The sequence below is a fragment of the Rhamphochromis longiceps genome, linkage group LG23 (genome assembly GCF_057381845.1).
Source record: "Rhamphochromis longiceps isolate RC_006_pf linkage group LG23, R_longiceps_female_GT1.1, whole genome shotgun sequence".
Taxonomy (NCBI): Eukaryota; Metazoa; Chordata; class Actinopteri; order Cichliformes; family Cichlidae; genus Rhamphochromis; species Rhamphochromis longiceps.
Window position 1 is genome coordinate 40,676,069 of NC_140578.1, and position 23,388 is coordinate 40,699,456.

The 23,388-nt window shown below is 42.3% G+C and overlaps 1 protein-coding gene across 4 annotated transcripts in view; it reads left to right on the plus strand.

Moving 5' to 3' along the window:
- The window catches only part of pard3ba (par-3 family cell polarity regulator beta a), a 208,927-nt gene that overhangs the window by 183,718 nt on the left and 1,821 nt on the right, over positions 1 to 23,388 (plus strand). For 2 of the 4 annotated variants that reach the window (XM_085397617.1, XM_085397618.1), the window contains exon 23: positions 2,627 to 2,703. In XM_085397617.1, coding sequence (XP_085253743.1) covers positions 2,627 to 2,703 — 77 coding nt within the window. Of the gene's footprint in view, positions 1 to 2,626; positions 2,704 to 4,856; positions 5,088 to 5,927; positions 6,167 to 6,263; positions 6,376 to 23,388 lie in introns of those variants that run through there. The other 2 variants (XR_014909557.1, XR_014909558.1) reach the window with 2 other exon arrangements.

Sequence of the window (23,388 nt, forward strand, 5' to 3'; positions counted from 1 at the left end):
GCTGCTAATGCCCCCTTTACCTCACATTATTATGCATCTCTTTGCATAATGGCCCCTTCTCTCGCGCACACGCTGCCATCCAAAGATGGAGAGTTCACTTTCTGACATTATATTAAAACTGCACACAGACACACACGCGCACACAGCCCTCATGACTAGCACAATATTAGCATACTATATACACACACAGGCACAAAGCCACCTCAACGAGTCAAGTAGCAGCCTTGCCCTAGCCATAGCTCTGATGTGCTTCACTTCCTGGCTCCCATTCAGAGGCATTAGAGCTCTCTACATTACAGAGACATGCTAATGATATCTGGTAATGCGCCACTGCAGCATTGACATGCAGAATGAGTTTGAACTCATACATGCATGCAAAACAGAGCGATAGACTGGTCTTGCATGAAGTCATGCTGACTCTTTTCTTAGTGTGTCTGTGGTTTTAAATGCTGTGTACGTTTGCTGGCTTGCATCGTTTTGATAGCCTGGATCAAACGTACGGCTGTTTGCCTTTTTCAGATTTCCGGGTGAGCATCTGTCAAATTCACGATTAGCTTGTCTATGTCAGTTATTGTACATATGGTTGTTTTTGTGTGTTTGACCAGCTTTCTAGCGCGTGCGTGTTGTGCTGCAGTGGTGGATGGAACGTTTGACCATTGAAATGTCGATTGAGTAAACAGCCTGTGTTTGTATGTGAAAACTGAGAGTCCAGAATGCAGATAATTGAAATTGTGTGCTCTCCCCATGTCTCTGCCTCCACACTCCTTCCTCCTCTCGTGCCCTCAGGGGCGGCTTGTTTAAAACCATTTGTATTGTCGCGATCTTGGAGCGCGTGCACTTGTATGCAGCTAAATTTGATGGTAAACGTTAGACTTAAGCTCCAATTAAGTTGGATGATGGTGTTTATGGTGCAATCACTGTGCTAAAACACCGATACATCTCAAATTCCCCTCATTTGTACAAATCCTTAATAAAATCCAAAAATGTCTTGGATCAGGGGTGTCAAACATAAGGTCTGGGGGCTAGAATCAGCCCGCCAAAGACTCCAATCTGTCCCACTTGATGTCTTAGGCAGAGGGGCATAGATTTTAGACTTTTAACTTGTATATTCATGAGTTTTAGACCTTTTCCTGCCATTAAAGACCACCTCATTAATAGTATACCAAAGTAAATAAATAATAGATAAACAATGAGATGACAGAAATACAGATATACTTGAGATATATGTTTTTATGGTGGGTCCAAAGCATAAATTTTAATTATTACAGGACAGTCTGAGCATTTTCTGTAATTTTACAAACCTGTTACTTACTTTTTAGTCCCAACATGTCACGCTAACAGATTTCTTCCATGTACTCCAGCAGTGTTTCAATATCATGTACAAAAACTGACACTGCTACATTTTTAAATGCTTTTGTCCAGCACGAGTCAATTTCCAGCTTCCAGTACAAAGGATGAAATGGTGAATATGATTAAAAAATAAGAGCTTCTTAGCACACCTCCTTATTATTATTATTATTATTATTATTATTATTATTATTAATATATCCTTTAGTTAAACATGTAGCCTCATTGAGATCAAGGTCTTTCTTTCCAGAGAGACCTCAACCAAAGAAACATGCAAGGACTGAAACAGCTACATAATAAAAGGCCACATTTTACATGATCACACATTCAGAAAGAAATCTACGAGAGTCGTTGCAGATGGACAAAAATCTAATATTGGGAGCAGAGTGCACCGTGCAGTGACCTGCAAGTCTGTATTGTGGTCAGGAACATAAGAAAATGAACATAGCATGTTTATTTTTTTTAATTGGCTCTCATGCCCTGTATGGAAATATCTGTATTCATCATGGGTTTTCTACATTTATTCACATTTCCCTTCCTCTGTAAGTAATTACAAAGAGCAGGCGATAACCTGTTATCCAGGAAAACAACGGAGAGACTTGGAGAAAGAAAGGGGGGGAGAAATTTAGCCGATTGTTTTTCTGCTGCGGTGTTTCAGTGAGGATGAAAAGTTGACCTGAAAATGCAGGGCTGTGTACCAATCCATGTGGAAACTGTCTTTGCCAATTTATCCGCCTAAGCATGTGGACGGCTTTAATCATTCGGTCACTTCCTGGTGATGGCCTCTCTGATGAGAAACACATCAACCGTCTTTTCAAATCATACTTTGAATTTCTTCTTCTTTTTTTCTTTACACGTGGCTGGCATGTTTGAAAGAACTGTACACACACACGCACACGCACATTTATCAAAGGGGTACAGCATCCACTTGGAGGCGAGTGTTTATGTTACCACATGTGGGGCATTCCACGACTCCTCGCTCTCTAATTTTTGTTTATCCTGAAACCTTAAGGCTGCACACGAAAGCACGTGTGCTTTGAATGCTTAATGTACATCAACAGAGTTAAATTACCACCGGACTACTGAAATATTACTGAGGTTAAACATGTAGCCTAAGGACATGTGTGGTCTGCACTGCAGGGTTTAGCTCCTTAAATAGGCCTAAAACTTTATTTATTCTTTCAGGTGACTTCCATCGAGGGCGTTGTGGGTTCGTCGTTCGGTGTTTGGGCCATTTTGATTTGTTTACTTACATTGCTCGTCCTGTGTTTCCTCACAGATGGCGCCCAGAGGAGCCGACTCTCGCCCTGACCACCAGTATGAAGAAATAGACCGACAGTACCTCACACAGCCCAGGTGAGACAGCTGTGTGTGTGTGCGCCTGTTTTATTCTTCAGAGCAGGAAATGAAGGGCTAACTTTTTGCCACTCCCTCCCTTTGTGTCTCCCCCACTCTCACAAGCGCACACTCACACAGAGCGCAGCACAGACTAATCCTCTTTGGAGCTTATAATTAAATCTGGAGTGTTTGCCTTGGGAGTGTCTACTCATCCCAGGAATAGGACTGATCAGCTCTCCAGAGAGCAGGGCACAGGCAGAAGGATGTCTCTCCCACAGACACACACAATCGTGGAGGATGGTTTGCTCCCATGCAGGATGTATAACCTCTAGTGTGGGTTTAATGGAATTGCACATTCCTCCTGTTTGCTTAACCGTGCTCTTGTCAAGCTATATAGCACATATACATTTGCCCAACCACGCCAGAATATTCACTGTCTTATGCGTGTAAGCGTGTGTATGCTCATGCTGAGCAAACGCCATTTTCGTGATGTTCGCGGCCCGGCAGCTAAGTGGAGCGTGGAGTGGCACTGCGCATGGAAAGCGAGAGGAGGAGAATGAGGAAAAGAGGGGACACCGGGATGGAGAGCAGGAGAGTGAGAAAAAGAGAACAGTCATTTCACGGGTTATTGCCCCTCCTGATATGACAGGCACCAGGGAGCGCAGACATCAGCACCAGCTCTGGGGGTACGAGGCGCACTGAGAATCTGAGAGAGAGAAAGCAAAGGAGAAAGAAGGACATAACCAAGCTGCACAGGGATAGAGAGATAATCCAGCTGTAACTAGGGGGACAAACCCAAATGGAGGCAGGTTTAAGGAGATTTGAATGACCTTTGATAGACCAAAGCTTCCCTTTTATTGCACTGTGATAATCCATCAGTCAGGTTAGCAAGTAAAAGTAAAACAACTTTAAGTCATTTCAGCATCTTGGATGTGTAGATTTGAATCTCCTTGGATTTGGAGTTTCTTGTTTGGCAACACTAGAAATTTGAAGATGCTTTATTGGGAACGTGAGTTTATCGGGAAAGCGTGAACGCTGTCCCAGCCAAGGATGAAATATTCCAACAATTACTGTTTCGCAGCACATGATAGTGTTAAAAGTCTAACTCTCAGCTCATAGGTGGATAAATAGATGGATAGATATCATAGACTAAAACTATTCTTGGAAATCTTGAGTCATTCCTGAGTCACTCAGAAGTTCAAAATAATACTCGGGCAGGGAAAGCATCAGTTTATATGCCGGGATGTGGAAAATGGTGGAATGATCTCCGGCACCAGAGAAGTGGAGATGCAATAGTGAATTGCTTCCGGCAATATTGCTAGCACAACTTCAGCTGTTCGCAAGCAGAGACAGCATGCTAACGCTAAGCTAGCTCAGAACCCAGAGTGATGATAAAGCTGAGTGCATGCTGACCCCAGCCCAGCAGCCAGAGCCTGAACTTCACAAGGTAACAGAAGCAGTGATGAGCAGTCTCGCTTGTAGCTTTATAGCCTCCATCTCTGTCTGCTCTACAGTAGAGTCGCTGTGATGATGTAATATGGCCTCAGGTTTATATTGTCAACTGGTAATTATGAGACAATGGGTTTCAGGTTGTTTTCACAGAGTAACACGAAAATAAAGTAACAAGTACTGTAACACATTACGTTTTCTGGCGAGTAATTAGTGAACATACTGGAGAAATGTGTCATACCTTACACTTTTTTTTTTTTTTTGAGTGAAATGCCAACACTGACCTTAACAAATCAGCAACCACATTTGATTTTAGTTTGACCAATCTCCCACTCAAGACCGCCCACTTGTGCACATCTGGACTCCTTCCAGCACAGCTGCTGTTTTTAGATTGCTTTTTGTGCAATTTCATCATGAACCTCAAACTTTCTCCGAGCCCAAACATCCATTTCTGCATCAACCTGACCTGACTTTGATCAACCTGACCTGACTTTGACGTTGCCCCTGTCCTACAGTGAAATTCGAGATAAATGCCCAGATAGCAAGGAGACATTGAACAGATGTTGATTTTCCATCTGAACCATCAGAATCGTCAGGATTGAAATGTTAACACAAAACCAATGTTGAAACAACATTGAAATACTGATGAAACCTTACACTGACATTGAAATAACATTGATTCACTGTTGTTCTGTCATCGTTGATTGTTGATCTATTTATAGTTGACAAGGTGACAACAATCACGTTGAAAAACCATCGATTTATGGTTGAGCGGGAAATTAAAGCTGCTACCACTTGGACTATTCCGCAGCACCCCTATCACATTGGTACATCCCTCCAGGTAACCATTGTCTTGTACAGTAGAGCGGGACATTAGATTTACTCTCAGCGGAATTGACCGGAGAAGGCATCAGTTCATGCACTGCACTGGCCTGCACCACGATTAGTATAAGGTAAGAATGAATGACTTTTGTTCTATTCGTTATTTCCATGGTTGCATTTGGATAACAGTAAAAAAAAAAACAAAAAAAACTTGTTAATGTAAAGTTTCGGATAAAATGTGGGAGCCCGAAATTGTGTCTACTTTCATCTTACAATCCGGCAACAAATAAATTGCACTGCAAACAAAGTCTATCAACAAAGAAAACATTTTCGTTTCATACTTTTCCGTTATATTTCCTTACAAAGCTAGCTTTAACGCTTCGAGGGTTCCTTTGTTCTTGCCGTCACCTCGGCGCTTGACCCAGACTTTCGCTCTGTAGTTGCTTTTTAGCATAGTACTACAAAAAATTGTAAATCTGTGATATATGATTGATAAACGTAAAGGTAACTGTATAAATGTGTTCAATGACGTTGTTACTTTTAATGATTGGAGAGCACCCGCTTCGATTCGCACTCAATTCAAACTTTACGTTGCACGCTCACCTAACTTTACGCTGCACGCTCACCTAACTTGCGTTTGCACCTTTTGTCCACACGTAAACTGCGTTTAGCATTTACGTGTGGACGAGGAAGACGGAGAAAACGCAGCGTCAAAGGTGTGCGCCTATTTTGACGCCACACTGTGCGCCAAGTTTTTGCCTCGGTGCCATGAATTCCTACAATGGCAGACTTAGACAAAATACTGTTAATTTTATTATCTTCAGTGTTTAAATGCTTACATATACGGGTTTGCTTGTAATTGTTGCCTATATACATTTTAAGCTATTATTTATTATTTAGTTCAATCAATAGATCAAGTTTTGTAGTGACTATGAAATATATTGTAATTATCTGTTTCCTGTTTATCCTAGACAGGGCAAAAAAGGACTCCAAATTAAAAAAAAGATAAAAATGAAAGACTGGTGCATTGTGCAGTTTAGCACTGGTGGTACAGAAATAGTCCCTAGATCATGGATAAATGGGGAGAAATTGTCATGGCCTCCATATCCTCCGTGAGACACATTCAGGATCCACGACGCAGTAAAGAGGAGAGTTCATCCTGGTGCAACATGGCTCACCTATGCACCAGTCCGACTTCTAATAAGCCATGGTGGGTATCATCTGGATTGGTGTTGTATAAATGTAACAATAACAAGTTTTTCGTTTCCTAATTTATGTCTGGCCATACATTGTGTTTGTACTTCCAGACACATTTCACGAAGCAGAACGCAGTCTTCAGAAATATCTAAGTGAACACTGTGATACGTCTGACCTTCAGTCCGAAGCTGAAACTCAGACCAGTCATAAAAGAAAGCACAAGTAAAACTTTTTTTATTTCACAAACATATCTTTGATTGCTAAGAATTTATGATCTTGTCTTTTGTACATATCTGTGGTGCTTGCATACTGCTATATCACCACATAATATAGTCCAAAAAGTGGAAGCTTGTAAACTTTTTATAAATGCAAAGCCGTGTACACTTGTGCACTTCAAAAATTCCTTGTATACTGTACCTTCTTGCACATCTCCGTTTCCTGTGTGTGTTGTTATAAATCAAACTGTAACTTTAGGAAAAAATATTCCAAAAGCACATTTGTAATTACTTATGACCGTTTTCAACTTTTTTTCTTTAGACCAAATCCCCTGTACACATATAGTGACTCAGAGGATGAGCAGCCCACAAAGAAATGGTTTCCCCAGGCCCCTCGAGTGAAAATACCAGGTAATAAAATACTGTCTAGTGTCTTTGTACATATCTGTGTGTGACACAAGGAAACTTTTGATAAGTTGTCTGTATTCTTAAATACTTAAAAAAAATTATCTTTTTCTGTCAGACCTGACGAGAGCTGTTAACGAACTCCGTGAGGAGGTCAGAGCCATCCGCAATACCGGCTGCAATGAATCGGTAGATGCTGGGGTACTGCCTCTGGATTTGCCCTTGCACAACATTGAGGAGCTAAACAATGCAGAGCCAGCTCTTCAATCACAAGAGGCAAATAAGGCAATGGTAAGTATATAAAGGTTATGTACACTTTGTAACTATAAAGTGTAATAGCTGTCAGATGTGATTTAAATACATAACAACGGCCTGTTGGTTAAACACACAAGCACTTGCATACACATTTAAGACATGAGACACGCTAATTCCATCTCTTAAAATGTGTCTATAGGTGAGACGCTTTGCCTTGATTGGAGCCTGACGCAGCAGTTAGGGGCAAACTCTATGTCCGAGTTTGTCTTTGCACAAGCAGTGCAGAAATGGCTCCGATACGCCCCAGATCATTTGGGTGGTGCAGGACGCACATCATGCAAAAAATTACAAACTTCTGTGAATCATATAAACGTAAATAGGAAACTGTCTTTTAATAAAGTATTTAGCAAACGAAACATGCCTATTGACCTTTTTTTGTTTATTTTTTTTCTCTCTTACATCACATGCAATGCTTTCTTATTTTAGGATATTAATATTGACATGATACATTGTGAGACATTTGGGGTTTTTTTTTATAAAGGGTGTCCAATTTAAGGAATAAGTACAATTATGTGTTTAGGTGGTTGAAGTATTGATGGAAACATGCAGTAGTTTAGTATTGGTTAAAATACCTATAAAGAAAGGTAGATTTCCAGTCATGATTTAACTGTTGTTTTAATAAAAAGCAAATATGCGAAAGAGGTGGAAAATCAACACCATAGCTCAACAGTGTTTCAATATCAGAATCTGACATTGTTTCAGTGTCAGCAGTATTAGAAAATATAACGTTGAATCAACGTCAGGTTTCAACATTGATTCAACATCAAAACCTGACGTTGTTTCAACGTTAAAAAAGGGTGCAAGAGTGACGTTAGGTCAACGTCACACTTCAACGTTGATTCAATGACACAGCCTGATATTGACTCAACATTGTTTCAATGTTTCCTTGCTATCTGGGTGGCCATTGTTTTGACACTGTGGATGCCCCCAGCAGACGTCACAAACACACAAGTCCCTGGATCAGAATGAGTTGTCCGAGGAGTGATCTGAAAATAGCTGCAGCACTGCGCAAAGGGATGAACCTACAGAGGGAAACTGGCCATATTTTAATTACACAGATGGGCTGAGTCATTATAAATTGAGTATGTGGGTTTAGATGTTGGTCAGGCAAATCAAGCAATTTAAAGATCTTATGAAGTCTGGGAAATCTTACTATGTAATTATTCTCTATTTTCTGACATTTTTATTAAGGAAAACTTAATTAACCGATGATGAAAATAATCATTTGTACCGCCTTAGTGGTCTCTTGCTCTAAAATGTTTTTAGAGCATATAAATGATAATAACAGATGCTTTATATTAACGTGGCCTCCATCAGATTCTCTGGCTTTCGTAATTAGACACAAACACAACAAGTGAGGTTCAAATAATGTTCATTACCTCGAGAAATTTCCCTCACTCTTATTTAACTTTCTTCATCTCCTCTTTGAAGTATTTTTGGGCCCAAGACCCATAGGATGTGATCCACTTGAAATGCATATGCTACAGTTAACACGCTTCTGGGGACATTTGAATCAGCAACAGAGCAAAAGAAAAAAAAAGCCAGAGCAACAAAAGGCAGAGGAGAAGTGCCAGATAGAGTTTGAACACTATTCAGACTCACATGTTTGTGTTTTTGTTTCTGATGTTTCTGTAAAGATAAATCGCGGCTCCTCGGTCCCCAAGAATCCTCTGACTCTCTCTAGCATAAATACCAAGGCGAGAGGAGGAGGGGGGCACAAATATGTTCCGGAATGTGCTTTATTTTTTCTTTCCTCCTCCTCCTCCTCCTCCCTCTTCTTCTTCTTCTTCTTTTTTTTCATCGTGAAGGGGAAAAACAGGAGAAAAAGGGAGAGCAGACACAGCAGTGAATTGAATGCATTTTTCAAAGTGGAGCTGAACTTTGTGCAAAATCCCCCCGGGGGCCGCCATTATTGAAAGCCATTTCCTCTCAAAATGAGTGCGGCTCCACCATTGGCCTGGCTCTCATTAGCATACATTTGGCCTGCCTTTGTGTGGAGCCGGCTGGGGCTGCAGCTGGAGGGGTGGGAGGGAAAGAGGTAAGTGTGTGGGTGTGTGTGCACAGATATTCCAGGAGATGTATAAAAGCATCTCACAGATGGGTGGATATGGAAAGGAGAGGTAGGAGTTAGGATCGGTGATGTGGAGGCATTAAGGGCTTCAGGTAGAAATTCAAATATTTCGCTTTCAGTCGTCGGTAACAGATTACAGTTTTCCAAATGAAAGCACTTAAGTTTAGAAGATGTTTCTTAATGTTTTTTCCAACTCTTGAATGTTTGTTGGCACTTTGTGGTTATTGTGTTGGGAAAATATGGGGCTTAGTGCTAAGGGCTACTGCATGGCAGCCAAGAAGACAAGCTGAAGTCTGGCAAAGAGGATTTGGAAAGAGGGCTAGAAATGGCAGCATCGAGAGGTTTGCCCCAGGGGGAGGATAGTGCTGCTTTTGGCTCTTACCGCCCTCTCCACCGGCCATTAACGCTGGGGTGCAGCTCGACCTCCAGATTGCCCCCCGTGCTTTGGGAGGCACACACACACGAATGCCCAACACACATGCGACCATATGGAGAATATTAACATCATTACCAATTCAAAGCAGCGGGTCACAGGCGCGACGACCCAGCCCCGGGTTATCCAATCAGAGTGCCTTCGTGACCAGTTTCCCCAAGGTGATTGGATTAGGTTGCCAGGTTGGCGTAGCAACGTTTATCTCCAGGGCTGATAATTGGCTGATTAATGTGCAGCCGATGGCCAGAGAGTCAAGAGAGCACAGGGCTTCAGTCAGGAACCACAGTGAAGCTTCTCTCACATGTGAACAATGGAAATTATCCACTGAGAAGGACACAGAGGTTGGGCAGTATGTTAAAAACTGTCCATCTGGCCACAATAACCCCAACAGTGTATTTGTGGAGGTGTGTGTGCCTCCCTTCCCTCACCAAAGGAAAACCAATAAAGGGCACCTCGTTGTCTCTTAAATGATCAAACAGGTGAGGGTAACATATGCTGCAAAATGGTCAGGGAACAACCTGTAACATGTGGTAGAGCTGAGCAGAAACTAGCAACAGTTGGACATAAGAATGTAGACATTTGTTCTACACTTCTTAGTAAGTGTAGGAGGAAGACGAAATTAAACGACCAAATTCAAACAACATTCACCGGTGTGAGACATGTTGGACTCATGAAGACCTCGAGCAAGTTCATCTCTCTGCACCTGTGTTTGCACTTAGCCGTTCTAAGGAGGTCCTCATGCTTGAATACTTGACAAGTGACTGAATCCTGTATGCTCTTAACAAGCACTCTCTGCTCCTCCTTAAAAACCAGGGGCCAACTTCTTGATTGTCCTTAGCATGCTGAGTATCCGCTGCTATGTGGGAAAGTGTCCCTTAAGGACTCTCAACTGACCCTCATGAAAAGTGCACATGCTCTGTTCCTGGCTTTACAGCCTCTTGGCTTTCTCCACCACGTTTCAGCACTTTTCACTCCGGTTATGTCCGGTTATTGTTGTTTTTTTTAACAAAGTACTGCACAAATGTCTTGTGCAAAACTTTAGTTTTTTTTTTAATTGTTTGTTGAAACGCAAGTCCTGTAAAAATTATGTTCCTCCTTCCTGTTGTCTGATTTTTGCAAGTTTTTCTCACTTGCATGCTTCAGGTCATCAAAAAATGTTTTTATATTAGACAAAAATAACCCAAGTTACTACAAAATGCTGTTTTTATTATTATGATTAAATTTATTAAGGGAAAATAAGTAATTCAAACCTACAGGTGGCCTTGTGTGAAAAAGTAATTTCCCCCTAGAACTAATGACTTGTTGGGCCACCCTTGGTAGCGACAACTGTATTCAAGCGATTGTGATAGCTGGCAATGAGTCTTTCACATCACTGTAGAGAAATGCTGGCCCATTCATCTTTACAGAAGTGTTGTAATTCACCCACTGGAGGGTTTTCAGCATTAACAGCCTGTTGAAGGTCATGCCACAGCAGCTTAATCAGATTTAAGACTATAACTCCAAAAAACGGTGTTTTTTATTTTTTGAGTTATTCCGAGGTGGACTTGCTGGTGTGTTTTGGATCATTGTCCTGCTTCATAACCCATGAACTGCAGGACAGACTGATGAATTTCAGTGACTTTGTTTCTCAACAGTATCTGTGGCACGATATGTTGCTTTTTGAGATCTTTTTGCTCTACTTTACTTTGTCAGACAGGCTCTATTTAAGTGATTTCATGATTTAACAGTATTCAGGCCTGGATGTGACTGGTAGATTTGAGCTCAGCTTTTCAAAAAAATGGATAATCACAGCTAATTCATCATTTAAGAAGGAGGGCAATTGTTACTAGCAGCGTGTCACAAAACATGTTTGTTTGTTTTTTTGTCCAGTCTCTAAAAAAGGCCAATGATAGATAATGAGTATCTTTGCACTCATTTCAATAAATTGCTGCATTTATTTCCCATTTCCCCTGCAAGCTATAAACAAATGAGGGCTGGCTCAAGTGCTGAGCTAAAAGTACTGTATTAAACAATTGTCACATTTAATCACTTATTTCTGCCGCACTGTTATTTCTCCAGCTGGATATAAAACCTTCGAGTCCCGCGTCTCACACAGTCGCTCTGCAAGTGTATTATCATTTTACTGCAGTAATATTGTTAGCGCCTGAAGTTTTTGAGCTCCTGATGAATTTATACGGCCTTTTCAAGGTCAGTGGAGAAATGATATTTGTTGCTGTCCCTTCTTTATTAAACCTCAATTCAGCATCTGCCAGCTTCAGGAGCGATCACCTGTGTCCCACCCGCTGCCGTCCAGCTGTCGAATGACTCACTTTAATCTTCTCTAACTCATTTAAAGTATATTGTCTCCATAGGTCATTTCATTCCTCGGGTTCTAGAGAGTTCTTATTTCCGCTGTGCTTTTTTTCCTGCATTTGCCCCATAACAGCTGGTAATGGCTCAGTAACCGAGACGATTGGTTTAGAAGTTTGTGCGGCCCACCCCTCCCTCGCTTTATTGTTAAATAATACCAATAAATAAGCAGCCCAAGAGTATGGAAAGCTGTGTGTGTGTGTGTGTGTGTGTGTGTGTGTGTGTGTGTGTGTGTGTGTGTGTGTGTGTGTGTGTGAGAGAAGAGCACCTTTTTTAGGGGGCCTTTAAGACGGAGTGGGCCCATTGGTGTGCAGAGGCAGAAATGTTTGTCCCGCTAACAGCGTTTGCGCTCAGACACAGAAAGCTGTAATGGAATCAGCAGCAGGAAATGAAGGGGCTTTAACCAGCTCTGTCGCACGCTCAGCCGAGGCACCGGCGGCTCTACCTGTTTACAATAACTCCACTTTTTCAGCTTTTCCCCCCTGATTCCATCAATCCTTTTGTCTGCATTCTTCCGTCACTTCTGTTTATACGTCTCTCACTTCTCTTTGTTTCTCTTCTGTTTTTCCCATCCCTCTCTTAGGCCCTGCGCACGAAGGGGGGAAATGAAATCATGGCATTATAAATAAAACAAAAGATATATACACTTTGATGCCACAGCGGTGCCTGTAAGCTCGGTGAGAAATACAAAGTCTGTCATGTACGAGTCTGTGTGACATTTAGTCCGCAAATGCAGACGGACAGGCGGGAGTCACCGTGAATTCAAATGCTCTCCTCTTTACTCAGAATAAAAGGGAATGCAATCCAGTGGACGCACTGATAGGGCTAATAGAGAAATGTGCTGCAGAGGGCCTAAAAGTTTCTGTGTTTAGTTAAAAAGAAATCCCACCTGCTTCTGCCATCAAGTGTTGCTTTACTGCTTTCCCCCTGCACGTCTCTGTTACCCTGCAGTACTGTCCAAGAACTAAATCCAACCTTTGACTGCCTCAGTAATAGCTTCTACATGGGAAATTGACTGTTTTGGGGTTTTTTTCTCTGGAGCAGCAGCAGCTAAATGCTTTGGATTTCAGACGAATAAATGATAGAGCCCAGAAACATGACATCACCGTCACGATGAACAGGGGCACCGAATGTTGCTGCGACTTTTACCAAAGCGCCTGTTCTTAGTTTACATACAGCCTGTTGTGCCTGCTGCATCTTGTCTCTCCTCACCTTCTCATTGCTAACCCCAAGGTCCCGTTCTGCACCTGGACCCACCGTTACCTGTCACCGATACTGTACACACTCCTACTCCCCCCGGCCACCCATCCTCACTATATAGCAGCAGCGAGTGTAAACACGGGTCCATTTAAATAAAGCACGTGCGTGCAGGTGAGAGGCAATTTCGACCGCTGTTGTTGACATAGGCTGGTTTGATTAGCAGAGCTGCCTCAGCAGCCAGGACCAGAGTGGCTAATGGTTTCCTGTGCTGCGGGCCTGCTCTGTGTCGAACACTCAGCTCAGCACAGTGCCATTAGCGCTCCCACTCTGCGCACGTGCATGTGGACGAGGATGAATTTGGAGACTCTGGCAAATGCATCATACACTAATGAATATGTCAATCTGCTAAATATACTGTATTACATCCTTTAAATAAACAATCTTTACAATAACTGATGACCGGTCTGTTCGGACCAGAGGAAATAGTTTGGCTAAGGTCTCAACTTATCATAAAGAAACCTGAGAACGCAGGCACAGATGTCACTGCCTGATTTAAAGCCATTTCGGTCTGTTTGGGGTCTTATTTCTTCTAATTCTGCTGCTACCTCTGCAAATTATGACACAATAAACATTTTTACCCAGAAAAAGTGTGCGCAGACATTCATACGAATGACTGTGTGCGTGGGTGTGTTTGGCAGTGAGATGCAGCAGCTGGGTTTTTTTTGTTCTTTCTTTTTTTTTTAACAGAGCAATTAATGTATTTTGCATGCAACTCATGCCTGTTTGTCATCATTTGACTAACAGGTGAGCGCAAAAACCGGCAGATGTGCGAGCATATGTATCTGCATGCTCCCCTCATCTTCGCTATCCGAACATTAATAGATTCAATGTGCAAATGTCAGTCAGCTGACTTTTTTGTGAGATTGTGTCTGAGAGTTTGCAGACACTAACAGCCGTGTTTTCAGGAGACTGAGGCGTTACTTTGGCTTTCACTGCCGTCTTTTTGGTTCACGTCCCCTCAGTGAGAAGGGTCAGTGCGAAATAATCACTTGTAGTCTATGATGAATAGTTCCTCAGGCAAGTCACCTGTACAGTTCTATAAAGGACTGTGCACTTGGGGTGATTTGGTAAAAATTTCAATTGTTAAGAAAAAAAACCAGCCAGCTGCACGCAGTTATTTGTCCAGCTTGTATTGATGAAAACTGGCTTGTGGCTTATTGTGAGTTGAGAGCGGCGTCCTTGGCATTCTCGTGTTGAGAATAGGAGTTTCTGAGATTCTGTGAATACCTTACCACGTAACCCTGAAACAGAAGAGGTGCAGTTCCTTTTCCTTCTTTTTTATTACTCATAGATTTGTGGTTAAATCAGAGACCATATCTGGGGTGGGGGGTGTAAAATTGTGGGCTGTTCCATAATAGTTTACAGCTTTAAATAACAGAGGCCTCCTTTTATGGTATTTTATGATTTCTGAGAAAAGTACGCATTAGCGTAAATTATGCAAAACTTGTATTTCTAACTACTGTCCTTGGAGTTCACACCCTTTTTGTCCTTTACATAATACAAATTTACATTGAGTCCTTAAATTTACCTTTATTATCTACATGTTTTAAAGGTTATTTGTGATTAATGCAAATGTTATTGTACACAAGAGTGCTGTTTCTCCAACTTTAATCATACTTTTTGCCTTTTGGAGTCGGAGTGCGCGCGTGTCTGATATACACACATGGCTGTTTTCCAGCTGTTTAGTGTACAGCACTTATGACAAATGAGGGAGAGCAGGATGGTGAAAGTATGGGGGGTCTAATAAGGCACTGGCAGTTGGGGGTGTTAATAATTTCCTCCTTCCGCTTCCTAGGGGCAGGTGTAGGATAACCCCCTCACGCGCCTACCCCCATACACACATTCTTCGCCATCTTACGGCAGAAGCGATGTCTAAATGGCCACACTCTCTCACAGTCCCTCATGGATACTCCTGTTTTTCTTTCACTGCAGAATATGTAATCATATGCACTCCCAGCACAAATTCACATGCATAGCTATGGATGTAATATCCACTCTATCATTTTCTCTGTCTATCTCACACACACACTCACGCACACTCTCAGGCTCTCAGAGGGTGGTTGAGAGTGTGGTATATGGTGATGATGTTCTCAAAGTGTGAGTCAGATGTATTAGATGGCGTGTCATTACAGCTTTCCACTCCCGTGGTCCCCGTGGTTCACATCACACCTTGCACTGTTGCTCTATATAGACCTCAGAGGGACAGACGGGTGTCTCATCTGTCTCTCTGCCTGTCTCCTGCTAAACATAGCCTGTCTTTTTTTTTTCTTTCAACGCAGACAGCCTTTTTCCACCTCACTTTACGCTGTCTCCATTTTCTCAAATTGTGAATGTATCACATTTGAAGAAAGTAACATTAAAATTAGATACAGTGTTTTGCTGGATTTCTAAATGGTTTCCACTCTTGTTCAAATAGAGACAACAGTCCTGTCCATACAGGAAGGGGGAAACAATTCATTGCTCTTGCTTTTTTTTTCACTTTGTATTGCATGAATTTGCCTCCTTTTCAGTTCTGCCTACTAGCAGAAATCTGAAAAATGAATAAAAGCTGCAGTGTCATGTTTCTTGGAATGCATGTGCAACAGGGTGAAGAACCCAGAACCATTTTTAGGCTGCCTAACTAAAAAAATAACAAACCCAAAGTCTGATGAGAGGAAGCAAATGCGGTCAGTAAAACAGGAGGCGCTATAAGCAGGAAGAGTGGGGAAACTGTGGTATCCCGACACTCAGTATACGTGTGTGTACAGCACGCAGTATGTCACTGATGTATAGAGATAGAAACATCCAAATGTCAGTTTTAGAAGTGCTGCAAGGTGAAAGCATTGTGACAGTGTGAAGCTTGTATATGGCTGAGATATAATTATGAGTAACATCAGGATGTTTGCAAGTGTCTCGACTAACGTTAGCAGCTTGCTAATTTAGCTTTTCAAGGCTAACTAGACATAAATGAGGGTGGAGACGAGAGGTGGCACACCATACAACCAGTGGCGAAGCTCCTTAGTGGATCATGCACATACCAAGACAACTGAGGTTTTGAAGTCGCTTGACTGCTAACCATTTGACGTTACTTTTTTGCTATTTTAGACATGGGACAGTAGAGGGTTAAGTCAGAGGTCGACAGCCCCTCAGCCCTTTAGTCCCTCAGCTGTTGCTCGTGCAAGCTTTAAAGAAAAAACAAAAAAAACTAATGTGACATCCACGCCCCACACATGTGCAGCTCTTTATCTCCCCATTTTCTTTGGTAGGAGGGGCTAAAATGCCTATTTTGACACTCTTTTGGTGTTGAAGATTGCCAGCCCCTAGAGGAAAAAATGTGTATTCCCCAACCAGTTGGCGAGTGTTTCTAAAGTTGATGTCAGTCACTCTGAATCAGCTGCTAAAGCCTTAGATAGGCCTAGAAATTGTTCAGTGACACCCCAATAACCACCAGTCGCTAATGAAAAATATGCATTCCCTGACTGGTTGGCGAAAATCTTCTCGTGATTGTTTGGATCTCTGGCGTCACCAATAGTTCACATGAAACACACCAACTTCTCTGCTTTTTACTACCATTCAGCTAGTAGCTACCAAGTGTTTGTAGTAAAGTCTGTGTCTTCCATGCAAACTGCACACATGTGTATCTACTAGTGACCAAAGCACTCACAAGGAGGATTTTGGTGCAGTACTCTGTTTGGCCAGTTTTGCCTGATAGCAGCCAGCAGCCTCTAGAAACTTGTCCATGTAGGCTCTCAACCGTCCAAGATATGTTAAGCTTAATTATTTGAAATGATGGCAGCTGGACTTCTTTTTGGTTCGGGAAGACGTTTGGCCTCTCATCCAAGAGGCTTCTTCAGTTCAGAAACAACTGATGGATAGTCCCAAGTATTTAACCCCATGTGGGGGTCATTTTCTTCGAAGGGGCCCTGAGGCTTGTTGACCCACTATTAAATCATGCGAGTCATCACAGCCGAGGTGTGAAGGCTCTGTAAGACATTGCTCTGTCCCATCATCATATGAGCAGTTGGGGTCACTTGAGGCAAATTATGAGCAACCAATGGCCAAAAAGTCTGGGAAAGCAAAAATAAAAATGGACTTTTAAGTTATTTGCTTCATTAAAAGTGTCTGTTTCTTCTCCACTTGTGGTCGTTTTTAGAGTAGGGGGTATAATAAGTAATAAATAAGGATAACATAATGACAAATTGTACAAATAGATCAAACGTGACTTGGCACACTGTTAAATGTCATCTGTAAGTTACTGAGGCTAATGGCAGCTTAATAATATCACTGCTACCACATTCAGTGGTAATAACAGCAGCCTGGCATGTACTAAATCACTCTTGAAAGTCTCCCATTCTCCTTTGTGACATTCATTCAGACCTGTTTATTTGTTCCACGTCGCAAGTGGAAAACTCTCATTTGCATGTGATGTTTTAATTGTATTTTTTTATTTTGACATTTCTAAAGTGTGTGTGAAACTTTCCTGACAGCTGAATGGAAACACACCTACTGTCTGCTTGTCTCTCGTTGTCATAAGCTCCTTTCAAGCCAGATTAGCAGTGCTGGCAGAGCCCCTCTAATTGTCATTACCGACAGCAAACAACATTTTAATCCGGCAGGAATCTGCCATGTTTGGCATGTTTGGGTTTTTTTTGCTTTGAAATAAGTCAAAAGTAAGAGCTATGGAGGAAATTTCCCCTTTGTCCTGACTGAGCTGCAGCACAGGCATTATGCCGTTAGCGTGAGACGGGTTAATCGGTACACAAGAAAATCATTTTACATCTGAGTTAATGCAAGTTGTGTCTAAAACTCAACATTGTTGGCCTCTATTTTCTGTTTTTAGGCCTCACATTTCTTTTTCCGTCTCCCCGTATTCATTTGCTACGTTGCACACAAACAGGCCCATGAAGTGCGTTACATAAGTTATCAAGTAAACAGGGATCTCATTCTGACGCTTGGAATGTACAAACACGACCATGCACTCTTCTCTGGCTCGCGCTCTCTCGTTCACAATATTTTATTTAGCTCCACTAAATTCAATTATAATTCATGTGAAATTCAAATGTTGCATAAATCCAAAGTTGGTTGAGGACATTTCAGGTTGCGACCACCCACAAAAACTCATACGGAGTTGAAGACGTCCACTCCCGTCCGTCTCCCAACCAGGCTGGAGCCAGCTGTGCGACCCAGGGATGAGAAATTCCCTAAGGGTCACCGAGGCCCATAGAAGCCCTAATCCCCCAGCTGCTTGACCGGACACACACACGGATACATGCTGTCAAATGGTGGTAGACAGTCACGTCATTACTAACACATCTATGTTTGCTTACATACAGTGCTTTCACAGCCTTAGAAGTAAAGGGTTTAACCAGTGTCCTTTACTGGTGTTGCCTGATTTCAGGTCTAATTGCCTGAAACCAGCAACTTTGTCATTATTAGGGGTTCAGTCAGTCATTGGAATGAGCAGTACAATTTGCCAAAGCACTTATCAATAAGTTGGTTGGTGCTAACTTCTCTGGAACTGCTAATACTAGTCCTGTTCACTTCTATGTACAGGGTGGGCCATTTATATGGATACACCGTAATAACATGGGAATGGTTGGTGATATTAAAGTCCTGTTTGTGGCACATTAGTATATGTGAGGGGCAAACTCCTCAAGATGGGAGGTGACCATGGTGGCCATTTAGAAGTCGGCCATCTTGGATACAACTTTTGTTTTTTCAATAGGAAGAGGGTCATGTGACACATCGAACTTATTGGTAATGTCACAAGAAAAACAATGGTGTGCTTGGTTTCAACGTAACTTTATTCTTTCATGAGTTATTTACAAGTTTCTTTTTGTTCACAGCCATTGACATGTTGAAGAGGTTAACACGTGAGGAGCGGATCTAAATTGTGTTGATATGTGGTGAAAGCAGTAACCGGGTCATTGCAGCAGATTTCCATACAAGACACCCTACGAGACCACCCATCTCCCATGCTACAGTTAGCAAACTGCTTGCTAAGTTTCATGAAACTGGTTCAGTGTTGGATTTGCAAAAATGTGGATGCAAGAAACCTGTCGCTAATGAAGAAACATCAGTGGCTGTCCTAGCTTCATTCAGCAAGAGCCCACAGCGTAGCACTCGCCGCATGTCACTGGAGAGTGGCATTAGTCGAACATCCCTCCGGCGGATATTAACTACTCACAAATGGCACCCTTACAAACTCCAGCTACTGCAGCATCTCAACGAGGATGACCCAGATCGGCGCACAGAATTTGCAGAATGGTCAAAACAAAAATTGGAACAGGACCCTCAGTTCACGCAGAAGATTTTGTTCAGTGATGAGGCAAACTTTTATGTGAATGGTGAAGTTAACAAACAAAACCGCTATTGGTCTGACACTAACCCACATTGGATGGATCCCTCCAAGACTGCTGGAACAACAAAAGTGATGGTTTGGTGTGGTATATGGGGTATAACGATAGTGGGTCCATTCTTCATCAGTGGAAACCTCAAGGCCACTGGATATTTGAAATTGCTACATGATGATGTGTTTCCCTCTTTATGCACTGAAGCTGGCACGTTCCCTGAGTTTTTCCAGCAAGATGGTGCACCACCACATTATGGGTGCCAGGTCCGAGCATTCCTAGATCAACAGTTTCCTGGAAAGTGGATTGGTCATCGTGAGCCAGTTGAATGGCCCCCAAGGTCTCCCGATCTGACCCCCTTAGACTTTTATCTTTGGGGTCCTCTGAAGGCAATTGTCTATGGTGTGAAGATACGAGATGTGCAGCACTTGAAACTACGGATACTGGATGCCTGTGCTGGCATTTCTCCTGCGGTGTTGCTATCAGTGTGTGAAGAGTGGGAGAAGAGGGTTGCACTGACAATCCAACACAATGGGCAGCACATTGAACACATTTTATAAGTGGTCAGAAACTTGTAAATAACTCATGAAAGAATAAAGTTACGTTGAAACCAAGCACACCATTGTTTTTCTTGTGACATTACCAATAAGTTTGATGTGTCCCATGGCCCCCTTACTATAGGAGAAAAAAAAATAAAATGTTGTATCCAAGATGGCCGACTTCTAAATGGCCACCATGGTCACCACCCATCTTGAGGAGTTTGCCCCCTCACATATACTAATGTGCCACAAACAGGACTTTAATATCACCAACCATTCCCATGTTATTACGGTGTATCCATATAAATGGCCCACCCTGTAGATTCATAAAAAGGTAGCTCTGTGGTGTATACCGCTACGGAGCAGGGGTAGCAGGCCATCCCAGCATCCAAGAGAACTCTATCGCTCCTACTTGAACTCTTAGAAAATGGACATGGCAGAATGAGATAATTTAACTATTTAGCTTTTAAAACTTTATACAGCTATAAATATTAGCACTGAAAATAAATGGATGTCAGCAAATCCAATTTTAGTGTAGCACTAAAGGGTTACTGTGATATTTGTTTGTTCTAATACTGCTTTGGCCTTATCTTAAAGAGGACCGAGGTGATTACATTTCCTGAATTGCTACTAAGCAGAGAGGTTATATAGGCGATGGAGAGACAAGTAAAGCCTAAAGGAGAAGAAGAGAAAGATGAATATGCTCGTCTGAAAGATGTGGAAATTGAAGATCGCAGAGGGAGGGAAAAAATAAGGAGCGATGAAAGAAGAACGGGGAAGCCAGCGGTGGTTCCTGTCTGTTTGGGTGGCCCTGAGCCGGATTGAGGACCCAGGTGTTCTCCCCCCTCTATCCACGTATCGCTCCATTCCTTCTCATCGCCTCCCCTGGTGGCCTTCGCCATTTAATCTGGATTAATGAGGAGGTTGACCTTCGGCTCGCTTCCTCTCTATCTATCCTTTTCCATTCCTGCCTTGCAGAGCTTTCCAAGCAGGACTACATTGTTTTTACCCACATTTTATTTCTGCTTCTCTCTCCCCCATGTCTTCATTTCATATTGTTTCTTTTTCTACTTCTCTGAATCTTCTCTCTCCTCTCTCTCTTTTCAACCCTATTTTGCTCTTTATCTCAAGCCTTGGCAGTGCAAGTCTTTGTGCATGTGCAACTCCATCTTGGCTCTACTGACTGACAAAGCAGTGCTGTTCATTGTTGGGACCACCTGTGTATCCTGTCGCACTGCTCTGTTTGGGTGGTCAAGCCTCGCAGCCCACGCTGTACTGATATACGGACACACACTTAGAGAAATTCACGTCACCGCAGTCCATGAATATCCTCATGGGAAGTCTGCAAAGGCACAAGTACAGACGCACACTCACTCACAACCAAGCTGTGCGCTACCCAATCTGTGGTGAGTGAGTCCTTCTAATTGGCCAGTCAACAGGTGCCGAGCTCGACTCATGGGAGTGGACAGAGGAGACGGAGGGATATGATTACAGAACAAGGGAAAGGCTAAGCTCAAGGCTTCTGTATAATAACTGCAGCAGGAGCCAGTTTTGAAGGGTGGGAAGTAAATATCTAAATCTGTTTGGCTGTTCTGTGTTGCTGATTGATATACCACCAGAGCATTTTGAACAATAGCCAGCACTCTGCTGCTCATGTGGCGGTCAGAGCAGTTCTTAAAGTAGCAAGTAGCAACATGTTTTCCATAATCAAGGAAGGAATTATGCCAGTGTTATAGTTTTCAAACTAGAGTGCATCATGTTGTGCCCACCTAGGTCCAAGTGTCATAAGTTTGTCATGTATATATTTCGTCATAGAGGCTGAACTACAGGCTCTGTGGAGACATATGTGCCTGCCAGTTATGTTGTTACCCCATGGTCTTGACCGTGTAGACCAAGGGTGGGGGAACTCCAGGCCTCAAGGAACAGTGTCCTGCAGCTTTTAGATGTGTCCTTGATCCACTTGGCGTAGACACTAAACTATGAGGGCATCAACTTTGCATCCCTGCTCCAAGAACACTGTGCAAATTAAGACAAAGAATAACAACTACAACTTTGTTTGTGATGTCCACACAACGAAAGTATCAAATACAGCCTACTGTATCTCAGTCTGAATCAGATTATTAATTTTCTTTGGCAACACACACTACTGATCTATGTACTGCCTCGTCTCTCTTGTCATGTCTTTGTTGAACTCACTGAGTAATTACTCACTGTGTTGGATGGAAAAGCACACGTAAAAAAGGGAGTGAACTCTGGATTTGATAACTAGTAGACTCTCTATTATCAGTAACAGCTTCAGTCAGTTTCCCATCAGTCTTGCACAATAATGAGGGGGAATTCTGGGTTATCAGTTTATCAGTATTTTTGGGATGTATTGATTAAAAAGCCTTTGTAAGGTCATGTCACTGCATCTAATCCAGGTAAAGGTCAGAACTCCGGTAGAACTTTCTTCTATCTCTTGGGTCGTGCATCTTGTGGCTTTACACAACTTCTGTTAGTCTTTTCTTTTTGAGTAAAATCCCTTGGCGTAATGGTGATTCTGAAACCTTTGCAGCTTTTGTCTAATCCATCCACAGAACATGCTCCAGATCTTTGCATAACGTCTCCCACATGGACTGATGAACACCTAGGTCATACCTTTAGCTGATGTAGCGTTTTTAATGCTTCTTTTAAGGTATTGTGAAAGAAGTTGGGCTCAAGACATTGCCCAGTATTTAGTGAGAGTGCAGCTTTGTCAATAACTACCTCCTTAATGGGAACACGTGACTCAAGGTAACTTTTGAGACGTCTTTAGCACAAAGGTCCTTATGTAATCCTGAGTACTGATTTCTAGTAAAGGCATGTTTTGATCTAGAAATTGTGACTTAGATGAGCCACATTTTATAAGTAATCAATGTGAAGAATCCTGGAAGTTCCAAAGGATTTTTTGCAGCATATGAACATATGGTAAAAATGTGTAGTTTAAATGAGCTCATGTAGTATATTAAATTGTTCGGAAAGCAGAGATGTTTGCCAAAATGACTTTTATATAATTTGAATGCCAAAACGTATAATTTAAGATGTTGACAGTTCTCTTGCACCTCACCACTTTTATAAATAGGAGCGTTTCCCTTACAGCTAGGCTGCTGAAGACCTGACTTTTAGATTTGCTTACTCGCTCTAGCTTGACTTGTGTGTCACTCACCACTGGAAACAGCACATAAGACGGAAAACATTTGGACCCGAATGAAAGGTGATCAGCCCTCCCTTTTCTTTTCTCCTGTGTGTCTCTCTTTTTTCTCCCCCCCCCCCCCCCCCCCCTCGCACTTTCTCTCTAGTT